We start from the raw sequence: 18,838 nt of genomic DNA on the forward strand, positions 1-18,838 counted from the left end.
CACAGAGTGAGTCTGATGAGGCTGAAGGTATGTTGAAGTTGCCCTCAGTGAAGGATCTTCATCAATCTATCACTGTATTCACTTACTTAATCAGTATCTAAAGAGCACTAAGTGCCTTTTGCCACCCTCAGTGCCTTTGCATTTGTTATCCCGCTGTCTGGTACAGTATTCCCTAAACCTTAGGTCTCAGCTCAATGATCAGTCAGTCCTCTTACCTAAAATACAACGTGGTCACTTTCCATTGCATTCCTGGTTTGTTATCCTTACACACTAATCACATTACGAGTTTATCATCGTCATTTGCTCATGAGTTAACTGACTGCCGGGCCTCACTATAACGTAAGCTCCAAATGCGAGCACGGACATAGCCTCCAACACCATGCCCCCCGGCATCCTAGCACCGTGAGACGCCCAGCACATCGCCAGGGCCCACAGCGCGCGGAGGAATCTAAGTCCCGAACTGAGCGTGCGCAGAAGGCGGGGCTGCAGGTCACGGTGCGCGCAGGCCCCGCCCCGCCCCTCTGTCCATCCGGCTCCGGGCCAGCGTTGCCGCCCGACGCCAGCGCGAGGTTACCGGTGTTTCAGCCTAGACGCTGTACCCGCACCTCTCGGCTGAAGAAACGGAGGCGCCCCCTTTGCCGGCCTGGCCGGGATGGCCCCCAAACCCTTAGACTCGGTGAAGGGGCTACGCTCCGCCGGCAACCAGAGCTTCCGTAACGGCCAGTTCGCCGAAGCCGCCGCGCTCTACAGCCGCGCGCTGCAGGTGCTGCAGGCGCAAGGTACGCCCCTGACCCCAGTTCTCTGCCGGGCCTGCTGATGCACCCCAGCGCCCCGCCCCTGGCTCTATCCTGTCTCCGGGGGATTCCTTCCCTTGGCCGACTGCCCCACCAGGCCCTTCCCTTCACGCCCATTCCCCTCCTGTGCGTACTACGAGAAATTTGCCCCCATTCTTTACACTTTTTTTTAATGCTAATATGGTTTTATTACTGGTTCTTTTTCACTTAATGAATATCAGAAAAAATTTGCATATTACTAGATGTTTTATCACTTTTAGAGGTAAAAAAAACAACCATTTTTAAATGTTGAGTAGTGTTAAGTATATTCACATTGTTGTGCAACAGCTCTGAAACTTTTTCATCTTGAAACTCTGAAACTATTCACTAAGTACTAATCCCGCCCCCCTCCAGCCCTTGATACCTTTCTACTCCTGTAGCTATGATGTGACCAATTTAGATGCTTCAGATGAGCGAGGTCACGCATTGTTTGTTGTGTTCAGCATATTTGCTTGGCCATAATATCCTTGAAGCCGTATAATTCATATTGTAGCATATGACAGTATTTCCTTTTTTAAGGTTGAGTAATATTCCACCAAATGGATCTACTTCCTGTTTTTTTGTTTAATTTCCAAATATGGCCACATTCTGGAGTTCTGGGGGTTAGGACTTCAACATATGGGTTATTTTCTTTATCCATTCATCCACTGAACATTGGGATTGTTTCCAGCTCTTGGCTATTGTGAATAATGCCATGATGAACATGGGTGTGCAGATGTCTCCAAGATACTGCTTTGAATTCCTTTGGATACATATCCAGAAGTGGGATTGTTGGGTCATATAGTAGTTATATTTTTAATTTTGGGAGGACCCTCCATACTGTTTTCCATAATGGTTGCTCTATTTCACCCTACCAACAGTTCCCAATGGTTCCAACTTCTCAGCATCTTCACCACCACCTGGTATTTTCTTTCCTTTTGAGAGTGGTCATCCTGATAGGTATATACAAGCTGCCTGCTTTTTAACTGACCCCCATCCTAAGTTATTCAGGCTTCATCCTATTCACTGAGGATGTAGCTCAACATTCCTTCTCCACAGCTGTTCCATCTTCAATTAAATTAATATTTACTGAGCACCTGTATGTACTGAGTATATGTAACAAAACAGAGAAGGTCCTTTCAAGGATCATACATTCTTGTTTTTTTGTGGGGTGGGTGTGGATGTAAACTAGTGAATAAGTGAGTAACACTTGCCAGATAATGATTAGGGCTATGAAGAAGACCAGTACTGTGATGTGACAGAGAGTTGCCTGGGGGACTTCTTTGGAGTGGGAGGTCAAGGAACTTTTTTGAAGAATTGGCAGTGGAGGTGATATCCAGATGATGGGATGAAGCCAAGTGCATAAAGTTCTGGGTCCTGACCATTCCAGTGGAGGGAACTGAAATTACAAAGGCCAGCAGGCATGGCATGTCCTAGGGGCCAAAGCATAGTGAGCCAGTTGGAGGAAGGAGTAAACCTGAGGTGTAATAGGCAGAACCTATTGTGTAAACGTTGTCCACAGTAAACTGTGGTGAGGAGTTTGGGTTTTTTTTTTTTAATTAAGGTGTCATTGATAAACAATCTTATGAAGGTTTCACGTGAGCAAAATTGTGGTTTCAACATTCACTCATATTATCAAGTCCCCCCCACTCCATTTCAATCACTGTCCATCAGCGTAAGTAACATGCTATAGAGTCATAACTTGTCTTCTCTGTGCTATCCTACCTCCCCCGTGACCGGCCTATATTGTGTGTGCTAATTATAATGCCCCTTAGTCCCTTCCTCCCCAACACCGTCCCTTTGGTAACTGCTAGTCCCTTCTTGGAGTCTGTGAGTCTGCTGCTGTTTAAAAGTTTAAATTTTGCTTTGTTGTTATAAGTTTAGGTTTTATTCCTTGTTAGGAAGCTGCTGGAGAGTTTTAACAGGAATAACATAGTCTTTTAACAGTTCGCCCAGCCTCCCACTCATTTCAGCCAACCACAGCCCTTTGCCCAAACCCCTCTTCTCCAAAGTTTCTCACCCATAGTCCTCATTGGAACCCATTTTACCTAATTCCCTTTGCCTTCCTTCTCTTTCTTATTTTCTTTGGCTAGCATATGTTTTATCTGTATACTTAGCTTATGGGTAAGACATTTATGGCATGAAGATACGTCAGAGGCAGGATTTTGAATATGGCTTTGCCTGACTCCCAAGTGCAAGTTTTTAATTATTTTGCCAGATTTCTTCCCAAATCCTCCTCAAATCCCAGTCCTTTTTTGTTTGAACTTTAGCAGTTTCAAGCCACTCTTTTGTCCCCTTCTTTATTTCCTAGAACACTTCTCTTGAGGCTGACCTCTCAGCCTTACTTGATGAAATTGCTGAGGAATCTGAAGTATCAATATTTCTGCCTTTTTCTCTTATCCTACCCCAGCTGGCTTGGAAAATCATGTGCTTCTGTATGGATTTATTCTGGGTTCCTAGAATTGCTGAACAGATGTCACATTTAGTAGGGGACCAGAGTTTAGTGCTGATCCCGCTACTGATTTTCTAGGCAATTTATGGGCAAGTCCCTTTGTAGCAGAGTAGCTGCATCCGGGGAATTTTCTCCCTGCACACCAGGTGAAGCACTAGGAGAAACCTCAACCTCTGAATAGGGGAGGGTTCTTGACTCTGGACAAGAAAGAATTCTCTTAACAGGTGTGAGGAGTATAAGGAAAGAATTCATTAAAGTGAGAGTAGTAGGGAATGGTAGCTGCCCTTGAGGCGGCTGAGAACAGGGTGAGATCCCGGACGAGCCCCCAGAAGATGATACCACGGTTCTTGTTCACAGAGTCGAAGAATGAACTCCGCAAACACTCATGGTAGGCAAGCAAGAAAGAAGCTTTTTGTTAATAGAGGATGCAGAACTCCCAGGCATATACTGAGAGGGCAAGGCTGCCTCTTATGGGCTTAGGTCTAGGGGTTTTATGCCTGTTGCATCCAAGAGGGAGAGAAGCTGTATGTTTTCTATAGGTTCCCATCAGAATGCCAACTATATTTTAGCCAGTCATACTAAAGGTCATTTCTATTTTTAACTAGTATGCCTTGGTTAATCTATAAGAGCTACTGTGACTTAAAAGAACCATTTTTACTATTATCAGGGAGGCTCAGTGAGGAAATTCTTATACATTGTTGCATTGTTCCAGCTGCAAGTCTGTTCTTCACATTTCCAAGGTCCTTAGTAAACATCCCGTTTGCCCTTCCCAGGGCCCTTATCTTGCTCTAACTGGACAGGGGCTGCCCCCTGTTCTTTCCCTGTCTCAGGCGGATTTCTCTGATCAGTTTTCATGATCTTGAAAGGAGAGCAGGGAGCAGCCTAACACAGCGAACCTTTCCAGAAAGTCTGTGAAGTGATATGTTCATGTGATAGGGGAGCACACGTGATCGGAGGGATTGAGTGACTTGCGCAGGGTCACGGGCTGGGTTGCAGGTTCTGCGGGCCTTTCCAGCCCACCACTGGAGTTTCTGAGCAGCCGTGTCCTGGAGACGGGATGGAGTACAAGCTTTGAGCACTTGGACTTGCTCCTTAAGGGCAAGGATATAGTTTACTTACCTCTATACTTCGTTGTCTCACTCAGGGCCTAGCAAAATAAGGGGGAAAAAGTTACTATTTTATTATGTTTGTTGTTGATAATGAGTGAAAGATACCAGGCATCTACATGGTAACATGATACTTAGTGGAAAAAGCAAGGTGCAGGATAGGTAATACGGTGCCACGTAGGAAAACCTTTAAAAAATATTCAATGATACATTATCTTACCTTGAATACACATGTAATAAAGACAGACAAACCAACCTCAGGACTGCTGATCCCTGGGGGTCTGGGGAGGAAGCAAAGGAAAGAAGGTGGGATGAGTGGAGCTCTAGCCCTATCAAAAATACATAAGGTTGGAAACAAATAGAGTGTATTCTAAGGCTAGTGATAGATATTGAATATCTGTTATACTGTTTTCTGTACATTTCACAGCTTTCAAAAGAGCTTGTTTTCAATTGTTGTGGGTATATACCTTGGAGTAGAATCATTGGGTCAACACTTGATAGTTTCCATGTTTGTTGTATGTTGTTTTCGTCACGTTCCATTGTAGCAGGTATGAAGTGGTTGAAAAGTTATTTTTAAAAATGAAGATCAAATGGGGGAGTTTAGTAAACATAATGTTCCTCATATAATTGTAGATCAATGATACCAAAGTAATAAAAAATAAGTAAATGAAGATCATGTGGCCACAGTAAAAGACTTGAGCTTCTGAGATTCCCGAGGGTAAGGACTGCCTTTAGAGAAAGATTTGGTAGTTGTCCCCCGCCCCACGTGGTAGTGTGGGTCTTTCTCCTAAGTTCTCCATAGTCGCCAGCCCAGAGGACTTTCCCTGGCAGAGACCTCTCTGATTTGCCAGCTAGAATCAGTGTCCTTTACGTCCCTCGCACTTGTGTAGCCCATTTAGCATGGCATTCATTGTATTTTTCTTTTCCTTTTCTTTCTTTATTGGGTTTACATGCTTTTTGTGATAAAATGAACATACAGCACCCCTCTCCGAAGCAGAGGTGGATTTCTTTGAGGCAGAAACTAGCTATTTCATGTTTAGCTTTTCTTCGTACTAAGCTCAGTGCTGGAGTGAGTGAATGAGAAACTGCCTGGCTCCCTGTGAAGTTTGGTATTCTCACTCCCATGTAAGAATGACAGACTTGCTAGCAAGTCTGATTGGGTTAGAATCATCTCTGCTGCCTTCACTAAAGCCCGGAGAGCCCAGGGTGTGAAATGCACCCCAGTGTCCCTAGGCATCCCTTTGCCAACCTATTAGTCTCTGTTTTCTGCTTCCACCCGGGCAGGTTCTTTGGACCCTGAAGAAGAAAGTGTTCTCTACTCCAACCGAGCAGCATGCCACCTGAAGGATGGAAACTGTACAGACTGCATCAAAGACAGCACTTCGTAGGTGGTCAGGGGTAACTTTGGTGGGGCCTGAGGTCTCTCAGGAGGAGACTGGCTTTGTCTGGCCTGGTCCTCCTGTGGACTGATCCCACCAGTTACATCTATGACCGATACTAGCAAGCGTCTCTAGGTTACTGAGAATAGGTGACTCTTCGTGGTCCTTGGGGCCTCTGACTTGTGCCTTTGGAGTCTCCGCTCTGCTGCCAAAAGAGAAGTAGGGTGGGCAGTCTGAGAGAGGCCTTAAAGCCTTTGTCAGATTTGCGACCCAAGGATGAAGCCCAGTTGCAGACGAATGACTGGCTTGCACTGGCTTTTTCTGGGGTGGATGTGTGTCAGAGAGGAAAGAAGGGATGGAAGGCGGGAGGAAGGGGGACAGGCTAGCAGCTTTGAAGGGAGAAAGAGGAAAATGGTACTGATTGGTGCCCAGGTGCAGAGGATATTAAAGAAATTTTCATACTTCTTTCATCTCCAAGCCAGTCTGATACCACCTTCTTTCCTCATCTTTAAGCTAGCACACAGACCTTACTGTGTTCTCAGATCTGATACCCTGTGACATGGCCTTACTTTGGTGCGCTGGTGGTAGATGGGAGAGGAGGAGAGAGGTGAGCATACTCGTGGAGCCTGTGCTAACTTGATTTGTGCCAGGCCCTGTGCTAGCTTTCCTTCATGGAGTGCTCAGGACCACTCCAGGCAGTGTTTACCGTCCTTCCCAGGCTGAAACTACCTTGCAGAGGATTGAGGCGGCAGTAAAGTGATGTGCCTGGGGTCACATGGTTAGTGGCAGAGGTGGAATGCAAACACCACTGCTTCTGACTCCAAAGCATTTTTGTTGTTCCCAGCAGGCTGCAGCTCTGTAGAAATACCAAGAAGCATGAAAGCTACAAGACACTTGTCCTTGATTTTGGGGGAACTACAACTGTGATAATTGATGCATGCACACACAAATTTCACTATGTTAGTGGTTCTCTGCCCTCGTTCCCTTCTCCACTTTAGCCTGAGTTAAAAAGGCCCTCTTCTAAGGTTTGAATTTTTAGCCACATCTCTCCGCCAGAAATGGCCTTCTGGGTAGTGAATGCTCCTACCTGCTCAGAAGGAACTTCGGGGGGAGCCCTGGTGACTCAGCAGCCAGGTGACATTTCTGCTTCCCGCTGCAGCGCACTGGCCCTGACTCCCTTCGCCATGAAGCCCCTGCTGCGGCGAGCATCCGCATACGAGGCCCTGGAGAAGTACTCCTTGGCCTATGTCGACTACAAGACAGTGCAGCAGATTGATAACAGTGTGACATCAGCCTTGGAAGGCATCAGCAGGTGAGCCTGAGCCCTGCAGGTAGTCTCTCTGGGCCTCCCTGTCCTCTTCGACTGACTCAGGACCATCGCTTTGGGCTACCCCTTGAAACGCCTAATGAGCGTGTAGGGAAAGCGTGGAAGGAGAATCTGCTGTTGTGTTTAGCAGGTTTTTAAGGTGTCAGAATTCCTGAGGGTTTTATTTTTTGTTTTGTTTTGGTTTGTGTTTTCCCATATAGATTCTGAGATTCATTCACACAGTAATAATTTGTTGAGCTCTGTGTAAGGTATTGTACCAGGTTCAGTGGGAAATGCCAAAATAAAAGCGATACAGACCCATTCGCTTGGAAGAGCTAACCAGAGGGGAAAGCAGGCCACAGGCAAGGCAGCTGCAGCCCGAGGCTGTGCGGCGGTGTTCGTGGATGTGGGTCACTATGTTGTGCTGCGGCCCCCTCAAGAGGTTCCTCCAGAGAAATTTCTTTCTGGACTTCTGAGCAGTTGTTTCCATCTTGTGGATGCCCTCCTGTGCAGCTGATCATTTCCCCTCTTTGCATGGGCTGTTAGAAAGCCAAATGCCACACTAAGAGTGAACCCTTAACAGAACTTCATGGTATGTATTTAGTGTGTCATTTCTGCCCTAACTTACTTTCTCTCTGCCTCCTTTATTTTCTGTCTTTCAACAAAATCTGCCATTTATGTGTCTGACTTTGCACTAGGGCCTGGGCTGATGTCTGAGACACTCCTTCCTGTCCTAATAGCACTCCTGGTCTCATGGAGAACACCAGTCAGTAACAGGCAAGCACACTACAGTGCAACAAGAGCTGTGGCAGGAGGCAGCGCAGGGCACTGTCGGGGCAGAAAGGAGGGCCTAACCTGCTGGGGGAGGAGGCGGATGCCAGAGATGGCTGTCAGAGGAGGTGAGCTGAGACCAGGAGACGAATAGAGATTGGGGTGGGCGGGCAGCAAGGAGGAGGGGCAGCAGTGCGGGGTGAGGAGTATGATGTATTTCAGCGGTGGGGGTCCGCTTCCATGTTACGTGGTGCTGCAGGCGAGGGTCTCAGCTCAGGACAGTGGTTGAGTGCGATCACTTCAGGCCTAGGGCCGTGGATTTAATGGGAGCACAGTGAGGCACAGTGAAGGGTCTTTAGCAGGTGAGCAGTATCTCACTGTCTGAAGTGGAGAAGGAAGAGATAAAGAACAGAATAGGAAGGGGGGCATGCGGTAATCAGGAAGAGAGGTGGAGATAGTGGAAAGAGGACAGTGGGACCCATTTGGGGGACATTCAGGTAGAATTTCAACAGGTTTTGGTGAGAAGGGAAGAAGAGGCATCGAGGTGGCTGCCATGTTGAGCTGGAGGTGACTGTGGGACATGAGACTGGAGATCTAAGGGAGGCATAGGTACATGGGTTTGCAACAAAGGAGAAAAATACAGGCCCGACAGATTGGAAGGTCATCAGCACAGAAGTGGATTGAAGTTGTGGGAGAGAAAAAGAGTGCCTCAGCAAGTGTGTAGGGGAAGAGAGGGAGCAGCTTTGGGAAATGCCAGCATCGGCAGGACTTAGGAACAGTGGCCCAAACAGCCGGTGGAAGCTTGGAGCATTTGGTGTCACTAGGGAAGGGATGTTTCCAGAAGGTTGAAGCCATCCTTTGTGTCAGGTCTTCCAGTTCCTTATGTAGACCAAGGGTTCAGGAATGAAGTCACTGGTGATTCTAATGGAAGCAGTTCAGTGGGGTCACAACCCAGCTGGCAGTGGGTTCAAGAAGTCAATCTGCAAAGAGGCAGAGAAGTGTAGCAGATGGCAGAGGGGTGTCCAGGAGGGCTGTTAGGTTACATGAGGAGTTAAGTGCTGAAGATTGAAGTAACAGAACAGGAAAAAGGAAGACATAGGAGAGGGAGATGGTGGCCGAGTGGGATCCCTGAGCGAGGCAGGAGGGCTGGGCCCAGAGCTTAGGCCGAGGGAGTGGCCTTGTCATCTCTCCTATGGTTTTGGAGGAAAGAGGAAGCACTGGTGCCCATGCATGTAGGTTTGCATTTGGGGTATGGGTAAGTTTGCTCTGAAAGAGGAGGAGGGCTAGGGAGGGAGCAGGGTTGAGGGGGTGGAAGTTTGAAATATCTGGGCTGATCAGAAGGACAGCTTTGGGAGCTTAGTTGGAGACCATGAATTTGTAGTTGTACCAGTCTGCGAGGTTTTCATTGTAGTAATGTAGGAACATGGTTGTAAGAGCAGAAAAAGCATACAATTGGCTTTATTCACCCATTCAGTACGTACTTATTGAGCCCTGGTGGGTTCCAGGTGACATTCTAGGTGCTGCAAAGCACTTAGCAAAATGGACACGGTCACTGAGCAGCATTTTAAGCAAGTCAGCTCAGCCTAGAGGTGGGATTGGGAAAATGGAAGTGGCTAAGATTGATCCAGGTAGAAGAAAAAGCACGTACAAAGGCTTGAATACAACGATCAAGAGGGAACATGGCACAAGATAAAAATGGGAGGGGACCAGACCTCAGGCCCTTTTAGGCTAGAGAAATGAAGGACTTAAAAATTTGAGAATGACATGGTAAGATTTGCATTCAAAAAAGAAAATCTCTGAGCATTAATCAAATAGGTACCTGTGTGGCCTTGAAATAGATCCATTAAGAAAGTATGAAACCTATGATCCTTTCTTTGGGAATGTGTGTCCCTTGGGGGTAAAGTGTAAGTACCACTAACAAGCAACAGACCATCACTTTGCACTTAATGTAGTGCAGCCAAGCGAGGGTCAGGCATGGTGACTGATTGGAGAAGATGTTTGCAGATGGCAAACTCCTGTTCCTTTCGTGCTGGGTGTCAGAAGGATATAAAGAGTTGTTGGCTCCCATACACCACCTTTGATTTTACGAGAGGAGGAAAGTCTTCTTGACCCAGCCAGAAATCTCCCTGTATGTTACCTTCCTTTCCAGAATGACCAGAGCTCTCATGGACTCCTATGGGCCCGAGTGGCGCCTGAAGTTGCCCTCTGTCCCCTTGGTGCCTCTCTCAGCTCAGAAGAGGTGGGATTCCTTGCCTTTGGAAAACCACAGAGAGGCAACTAAAAGCAAATCCAGAGACACCACAACTGCGAAGAACAGAGGTAAGCTGTGATTTCTCAGACTGTGGCAGGCAGTCTTCCCATAACCACTTTGTTTAGAGTAATCCTGTAAAAATTGGCCTCCTTTAAGCTGAGTTATAAAAATAATATTATAAACAAAGTAAAAAATGTCTTAACTTCTTAGAGACTGTCTCCTTACCTCTACAGTGAGGGTGGGGAAAAACCTACCCCACAGTGGTACAGATTAAATGATGTAAGGTGTGTTGAACCCCAGCCTGGCACATGGGTTTACAGTGTCAGTTCCCTTCTCTTTCCTCCAGCAGCATTTGGGATGTATCATGTTGGATGTTTTTAGTTGCAAGAACAGAAAACTCAACATCGTAAAAATAGTAGAGAATTTTGGGGCTCATATAACTGGAGAGTCCAAAAGTCAGGTTCAGGTGAGATTTACTCCAGCAGCTCAGACTGACTCCATTCCCTGTACTTATCCCCACTCTCTTCTCTAGTGTATCAGCTTTGTCTTCAGACAAGCTTCTCTCCTTGTAGTAAGAAAGCTATTGCACTTCCTGCTTTCACATCCAGTACCATGCCTCGTGTCCCAGAGGAACAGAAAAAGGGTTTTATTCTGAGCACTCCCTAAGAAAGGGTTTCTTTTGCCCAAATCTCCAGCTCATATATTTTCTCAGATTTTTCTGGCCTATTTGGTCAGAGGCTGTTCCCTGAACTAGTCTCTGTGACCAGAAACTGAGATTGTGTGATTCGCTCAGCCCTAAGCCATCTGCCCCACCTCCAGAGCTAGCGGGTGGTGCTGCTGCCCCAGGAACATGTGCACTGCGAGTCCTTGGAAGAGGATGAATGAGGGAAGGAAGATCAGACCCAGGTAGCTCCAAATAAGAGCCAGTCCCCCTCATTTGTGTAAGATGAAGAGACCATTCTTCAGGAAGGGGCTTGCTAGAAGCTCTTATAATGATGCTCCAGAGGAATTATCCCAGCCCAGCAAGCTAGGTATTGGGGATCGAGGTACAGAAGGGAGCAGGACTGGAGCCAGAGCCATGCTGTGGGTGTTAGGGGAGGGCAGGAGTTACTCCCCTTTGCAGGAGGAATGCTATCCAGCCAAGGATAGCATACACTCTGGTTTGTGGGAACCTGGTGTTCCCCACTTTTCCCTAGAATGAAAATGTGGGGGCAAATGAACTAGATGGTTCCATGCACCTGCCATCTATTTCATTCTTTCAGAGTATGTGTTCCGGGTCCTGTGCTAGCAGCATACGGCAGACAAAGCAGGCAGCTTGGCCCTCAGGAAGCTCTAGGTCTGATGAGAAACTGAGGCATATAAACAGCGTTTTCAAATACAGGAGGAAGAACAAGGTGCTTTGGAGTCTTCAGTGCTTAGGGCCTTCACGGGGGGACTGGCGGAGGCGTGCTTCAGGAGTCAGGGAAAGGCTCGTGGAGGAGGTGGCAGCGAGGTGACAGGTTGAGCTGGATCTTGAATAGGGATTTCTTCGGGTGGCAAGGGAGAAGGAAGGGGCTTCTCAGCAGAGACACTGGAGAGGGCTAGAGGATGAAGCACAGGGGGTATTGCTGGTGAGCAGTGGGCGTGAGCGTGACTGCAGTGTGAGGTGTGTTGCAGGGCCCAGGTGAAGCTGAAGATGTGTGTACAGTGGACCCCACTGGCTGTACTTGCAGCGAGCTCATGCACATGTGATAAGGAGATGTGTGCAACAACAGTGTTCATAGCAACAGACAAAATGAGATAATCCAAATCTCCAAAAAAATAGGAAAATGGGTAAATCAGTAGTATTTCAGTGAAATGAATGAACTCTAAGTACATGCATCAACAGAGATGAATCTCAGGAATATAGTTTTGAGGGGAAAAAGGAAAACCAGGTCCCAGAAAAATACACAGAATTATTTATTTCTCTATCTAAAGCTCAAAAACAGAGTCAACAACAAGTGGTTAATGGATACTATTGTATATAGTTAAACTAGCCAAAAAAGTGGAGGGGAAGCACAGAATTGGGGATGTTTTCCTTCAGGGGCAGATTGATTTGGGGAGAGGCTCACAGGCCTTTAAATGTTCTGTTTAAGGTGAGGGATGAGTTCAGGGGTGTTAGTTTTATTCCTAAAACTTTACCTTTGTCATAAATATTCAGTATTAAGATAGTTTTTAAAAATAAAAAAAGCAGGTGATATGGGAGCTGGAGCTGGAACAGGGAATTGGGGACACACAGTGAAGGGCCTGAAGGCCAGGGGGGCAGCTTGGATTTCACCTGCTCTTCTTCACTCCCCCTGAAGGCTGAAGCAGAGCTGCTTGGTAGGTGGGGGAGGATACCCTCTTTGCAAGCCTGGGAGCTGCACCGTTTCTTTACCAGATGCTTGTTTACCTAAATACTTACTCTCCTGCTGTAAGTTCATAGAGTTCTACACTTTTTTGGTATTCTCAGATTTCATCTTGACAGTCACCCTGTGTAGAGTAGGTATTGCCCCCATTGTAATGGTGAGAAAACTGAGGTCCAAAAGAGTTAGGTAGTTAGGTAAGATCTCCAGCTACCAAGTGGCAGCGCCAAGGCTGGAGCCCAGGTTGCTTCTCATCATGTATGTGTTGTTATGTGCATGTGTAAGTATGTTTGCCAGGAGTCCCCAACTTCTGAATGAAAAGCTGTTTAATTTCCCAGAAGCCATTAATCGGGAATTCATTAATCATTAAAGGATGCTTTACAACTGTATAGGGATTCTCTGGGGAGAGAAGGTTGTAGACAACTTGGAAGAGATGATGCCAAAGAGATTTCTTTGGTCTCAGTTGGGCACCTGCTCCATGGTTCTTTCCTCTTATGTATTTATATCTAGTGCCTTCTACTGACGATGTGGAGAGAGCCAGAGTTCTGAAGGAAGAAGGCAATGAGCTCGTAAAGAAGGGAAACCATAAGGAAGCTGTTGACAAGTACAGTGAAAGCCTCTCGCTTAGTGACCTGGAATCGGCCACGTACAGCAACAGGTACCTTCCCCACAGCTGCTGGCCTAGGGGATGTCCGATGCTGTTCCCTAGTCTTCTTTTCGACCATGGTGAGCTCTTCATCCCTGCTGTGTAGTCAGTATGTTACAGCTCAAAACATGCATTCACCCTTGTTTTGATCACAATGAGGCAGGCAATGCCAGTAAGATTCATTCTCTTTAAAGGGATGGAAACTAAGGGATGCCAAAGGGGAGCTTGGGTTTTGCTAGCCCTTCTCCCCAGATTTTTCATTAACCCCCCCAATTAGCACATGATCTAAGTAAAAGAAAGGTGCTTGCTATGCAGACACGACCTCAACACAAGTCTCATGGCCTCGCCATCTTCCCTTGCTTCACATGATGGCTGCTCCAAAGGCCATCCTGTTAGAAATCTTGGCACTGACTCTTGAGAACAGAACTCTAGTTTGGAGTAACTATTGCCTGGCCTGGGAGCGAGAGGTGGGTCCAGGCTAGCCTGAGGGGTTAGACTTGTGGCACTGCGGAAGGCCCTGCACCACCAGCTGTCAGTGGTCAGTGAGTCTTTGTACGAACAGTGCAGCCTGGGAGTGAGGGTGTAGACTCCTTTACGGTGTAGGAGTCACTGCTGCAGCGTGGGTCTTCCCAGTTTAAAGTCTAGAAAAACAAGGCACAGAAGCAGGAAGGGCTTTTTGCCTCAGCTCACCCAGCCAGTAAATAAATGGTGGAGACAGAATTGGAACCTGGCTCCAAAGAGATCTTTCTGCTATGCTAGTTTTACTATCAGAAGCTTGAAACATTCAGCAGAGAATCGTATCTTATCCAAACATTTCTTACAAAATAATTAGTATAGAATCTTAAATCTGTTTCTCCTTCCCTACCAACATACACACATTACTCTTTAGTTCATAAATCTTGGATCTACTATAGACTCACCATTCCTTTTCCAAAATTCTTGAGATGAAATGTATTTTTAGATTTTGATAAGGTGATGTGGTCCAGATACGAATCACATAACCGTCCGGCAGGGTCTGGGCCACCCTGCTGATGTCAGCTGTTAACACTTGGCAGTGAAACATGGTGGTGTAAAGAAAGCAGCCTCGTGTCGTTTGAGGCCATGTTTTCATGCTCAATGAGTTGAGAATTTTTAGTTTTAAAGGTTGGGTTTTGGAATTTTGGACCTGTGGTTATACTGGCTGGTTAGACCTGGGACGTGTGCCAAGCTAACTTGGAAGAACGGGCTGTAGCCCGTGTGTTCCATGGTAGTGTGGCATTGTCTTCCGACTCCTCTTTCTCTGCGTGCTCTGGACTTGTTTACCGCATGCTGCTGGAGACCTCTGTTAACCCATTTTCCTGGATGTTTATCCCATTCAGGACTGCGCTTTGTTTGTGATAGAAATACTGTTTTTCAAGCAAATGTGTGTGTGCCACACTGTTCTAATTACTGTTGCTTTATAATATCTCATAGGGCTGGTCCTTTCCTTATTCTTCTCAATCAGAGCATCCCTGGCTCTGATTTTCCCAGGTTGGTTCTTCTAGCTAAACCTTAGAGTCATTTTGACAAATTCCCAAAAAGTGCCTTGTGGGCCTTTGGTTGTGGTTACACTGAATTCATAAATTCATTTTAGAGGACGATAACTTTACACAAAGCTGAACTTTCCCCCTATGTAGCTGAAATGACAGCACATCCTGGAGGCCGTGCTGATGCTCCACCGCGTGCGTATGTGTCTGTGTGGACCAGTGCACAGCCTTCGGCTGGCTTCACACTCCTGTGCAGTTGGGTGCCTGAGTGGACAGCACCATGCAGGTACCTGGCACGTGCAGCTTGCCAGGCCCTGGACAGACTTCAGGAGAGTCTCATGTAGCACACACAGCAGTTCTTCAGGTTGGGTCAAAGTCATCCCATTTTATCTATGAGAAAACAACGGTGGGAAAGATGACTCAATGAACACAAAGTTAACTAAACAATACCTGGGAGAACTGGGATTTAAGCCAGGATTTTTTACTCCAAAGCTTGGGTACTTTTTTACTCAGTCACATCTCCCAGACTCCTTTGTAATGAAAACGTTTCTGACTGGATACAAAATCATTCTGCTTATCAAAAGCCAAGGCTGTTCAATTTAAAGGCCAATGTTATGCATTTTTAACATCTTAAATATTGTAGTAATTATGTTTATATTCTGGAGTAACTACGTAGTACACAGTACTTATACTGTGGTTCCCTTACTTCCCAGAAACTTGGCCAATTCTTTAAATTGTCAGAACCCATTGAGAGAAAACTTTAGTTTCTTTAGAATTCCTCTGTGTTCAAATTTAAATCAAGAACTACTATTCTAAAGCTTGGCGATAGATAGCAGCCATTTTGCTTTGCTTGTGTTTTGTGAGCAAGGGATTTGTGAAGGACAGTTCTTACTTGGGGTGTCACATTCAGGGCCAACAGGTTGGCAGCTGAGGCTGAAGTCACCTGAAGTCTTGCATGTCCGGCACCAAGACTGGGATGAGTGAGATGGCTGGAGGTGGGATTGCTGGAGCAAGCTGGCACCTCCTTTCTTCTCTCCTTATAGCCTTTTCCCACGTGCTAGCTTGAGCTTCTTCATAGCATGGTGGCCTCAGGGTAGCTGGCTTCTCACATGGCATCTCAAGGCTCCAGGAACAAGTGTTCCCAGAGACCAGGGAAGAAACTACAAAGCTTCTATGACCTTGCCTTGGAACGCACATTATACCCTTTCTTCTGTGCCCTACTGGTCACAGCAATTACAGAACCTGCCTAAATTCACAGGGAAAGAACGTAGGACGAATACCAAAGAATTTGTACTTGCTTTTAAAGTGATACAAGGAAAAGCTTTTCCTAAGTTAATTTACAAATTCCATGCAATCTTAATGAAAATACTAGTTTTTAAATTTGCAATGATTCCAAAGTTTGTCAGGGAAAAAATGGACATAGCAGCATAAGAATTTAGTGTATAATCAAACATAGGCAAAGGAGGTGTTATCCCATGAATGGTGGCAGGTTGACTGGATCAGAACTAAACGTAAACCTGAATCCCTACCTCACTCCTTATGCTAAAATAAATTCTAAGTGGCTCACAGTTTCAGTTGTAAAAAGTGAAACCATTAAGTTCTAGAAGAATGTGGGTTTAATTATCTTGTGACAGAAAAGTTATTCTCATATATGGTAGCTGAGCAGGGGGACCCACATAAAGTTGGATTTATCCAGCATTAAAAGTTGGATAAATTTGATTTCGTGGGATGAAAAGGCCTTGTGTAAAGATACTCAGTTTTACCCATATTTAAAGCAACTACATTAAAACAGTGAGACACTGTTTTATTCCATTATTGGCGGAAGTTAAAGGTTGAGACCTGGGTTGGTTCAATTGCTGGTAAATAGGCTCTCCTAATAACTTCTCTGCAGAGTGCATCTTTTCTGGAGAGCATTTTGGCAATAACCATCAAATTTTAAATACACGTGTCTTTTGACCCAGCTGTCCCTCCTGAAAGGCATCTAAGATTTATGTACAAGGATGTTGATGACAGCATCCTTTATTTATAAAGTGGAAGCAATGAAAATATTTACCAACAGGAAATTGATAAATTATGGTATATCCAACTAAGTGAATGCTCCGTGTGCATTGAAAATGGGCAGAATGGATGGACTTACATAATGAGCTCCAAGACCTCTGACTGTTTATAGTGACTGTCTTTGGAGAACAGGACTAGAATTAATGAAGAAAATATATGCACATACTTTGTCCCTATAGATGCAGAAGACTTTATTGTATGGATATACACGATTTACTGTTTATTTCCTGTTCTATTATAAAAATTTTCAAAATGTAAGTTGAAAGAATTGTACATTGATTACCCACTTGCCTACCATGTAACTTCACACCATTGTTATACTGGTTTATCCCATTTAGCCAGCCATCAGTCTGTTTTATTTCTAACACATTTCAGAACTGTAGACATCCTTTACAACTCACCCCTAATGTCAGCATGTATTTATGGGGTTTTTTTTGAGGAGTAGATAACTTTTTAATCTGTCAATGGGGAGCTTTCTGGAAGCCTTTGATTGGTTTGAAAGAGCACATTAGGGAACGTGAGGTAGGCAGAATAATAAACTAAATGAGGTCATGCGAGCCCGGGTGGAATCCAGGTCTGCCCCTCCCTCAGGAGCAGTGATGCCTTGAGCAACAGGTCCCCTTCACCCCTGGTAGCCAGCATTTTCCACCTATAAGAAGGGGGACTAGGGTTGCTGTGAGGATGGAAGGAGATACACAGTAACCAGCTGAGATAACTCCTCAGGCTGCCTCGTGGCCAGTCGGTGGCCCAGAGAAGCCACTGAATCCTCTGAACCCTCTTTCCTCATCAGGGCGCTCTGCTATTTGGTCCTGAAGCAGTACAAGGAAGCAGTGAAGGACTGCACAGAAGCCCTCAGGCTGGACGGGAAGAACGTGAAGGCATTTTACAGACGGGCTCAAGCCTACAAGGCACTCAAGGTAAGAAGAGCCTGACCAAAAGCACTAAACCACAGACATGTGGGCCTGTGGCAGTCCTTCCAGAGCACGGTCAAAGCCAGGTAGCATCTGCCCCGTCTGTCCCCAGGTGACTCAGGGCAGCCTACAGGCTGGGGTTTGAGAACCCTGTGCTGTCTCAGCGGCTGTCCCCACCCCTGCTTGATCTCACCTCAGTCAGGATGCCATCCCCATCCCCTCCTCTCTTCCATCAGGACTATAAATCCAGCTTGGCAGACATCAGCAGTCTCCTGCACATTGAGCCCAGGAACGGCCCTGCACAGAAGTTACAGCGGGAAGTTAACCAGAGCTTAAACTAAAAACCTAAAAGGGCAGCAGAATACCTCTGCCTGACCTCCTCTGTGCCTGCCCCCGGGACCCAGCATGCCCCAGAGTGAGCTTGGAAGCCCCTCAGAGAGGCAATGGCCTCCACCCCTTAAGAGGCTTTGCTTGTTCAAGTTAAGCTCAGTGTAGTCAAAAACCAGACATTTTGCTGGAATGGTCCCTGCTAGAGTTGAACCCCTGTCACCCATTCCCCCTGCCACAGACAGCTGGTATGTCACACAAACAGGTCCTCAGCAGCAGAGCGCTTGGTTCTGTCCCTGCCCCAAGCATGCTGCAGGCCCAGTGCTGCCCCTTCCCGCCTCACCAGACCCATCTCACTGTGGTCCATCTGAGCAAGCTGGAGAAGCTAGAGAACCCTGGCCCACCTACCCCCCAAAGCAGCCTGTTGAGCTGTTCTCCAGGGCTGTCCTCGGTATAGTAGCCTGGGTTCTGAGCCCCAGTGCCTTTTGGCCAGACCCTCCTTTGCTGGGGTGGTGGAACCCAGACCTTTGTCTGTGGCTCTGTGTTGCTGCCTCCTGCATGGAGGTCCTAAGAGGTTGAAGAGCCCAGAGTTGTGGCTGTTCCTGAAGGGGGGATGGAAGAAAGGCCCCCTTGAAGTCAGTGCCCTTCCAGTCTGGGCAGGGACTTACCTTTTGACCTCACCAGTGGCCCCCTCCAGGCTTCTTTGTAATACTATGTTTGTTTGAACTGAGTACTAGTATGTAATATTAAGGTTGTAGAATTGTGTTTAAGCTATTGCATTAAATATCTTTCTTCTACCTAATGTCTGTTCTTTTTTAATTTATGCTTTTTCAGCTTTCTGCTCAGGACTTTGTAATAATAAAAGTTACTACTTATTGAGCATTGCATCCATTCATTGAACAGGTTTCCTGTAATATCTACATGGGCCAGGCTTTGTGGAAAGTGCTGGGG

At 46.3% G+C, this 18,838-nt stretch overlaps 1 protein-coding gene across 1 annotated transcript; it reads left to right on the forward strand.

The window, feature by feature from the left end:
• Positions 1-506: 506 nt before the first annotated feature.
• TOMM34 (translocase of outer mitochondrial membrane 34) lies at positions 507-18,684 on the forward strand. The gene is made up of 7 exons (XM_017662170.3): positions 507-779; positions 5,655-5,754; positions 6,909-7,061; positions 9,976-10,145; positions 12,951-13,098; positions 17,440-17,566; positions 17,797-18,684. Exons 1-7 carry the CDS (start codon positions 653-655, stop codon positions 17,899-17,901), a joined length of 930 nt encoding a protein of 309 aa, XP_017517659.2. The 5' UTR covers positions 507-652; the 3' UTR covers positions 17,902-18,684.
• The last annotated feature ends 154 nt before the right edge of the window (positions 18,685-18,838 follow it).

Source organism: Manis javanica, chromosome 5 (assembly GCF_040802235.1).
Source record: "Manis javanica isolate MJ-LG chromosome 5, MJ_LKY, whole genome shotgun sequence".
In the NCBI taxonomy this organism is placed as follows: Eukaryota; Metazoa; Chordata; class Mammalia; order Pholidota; family Manidae; genus Manis; species Manis javanica.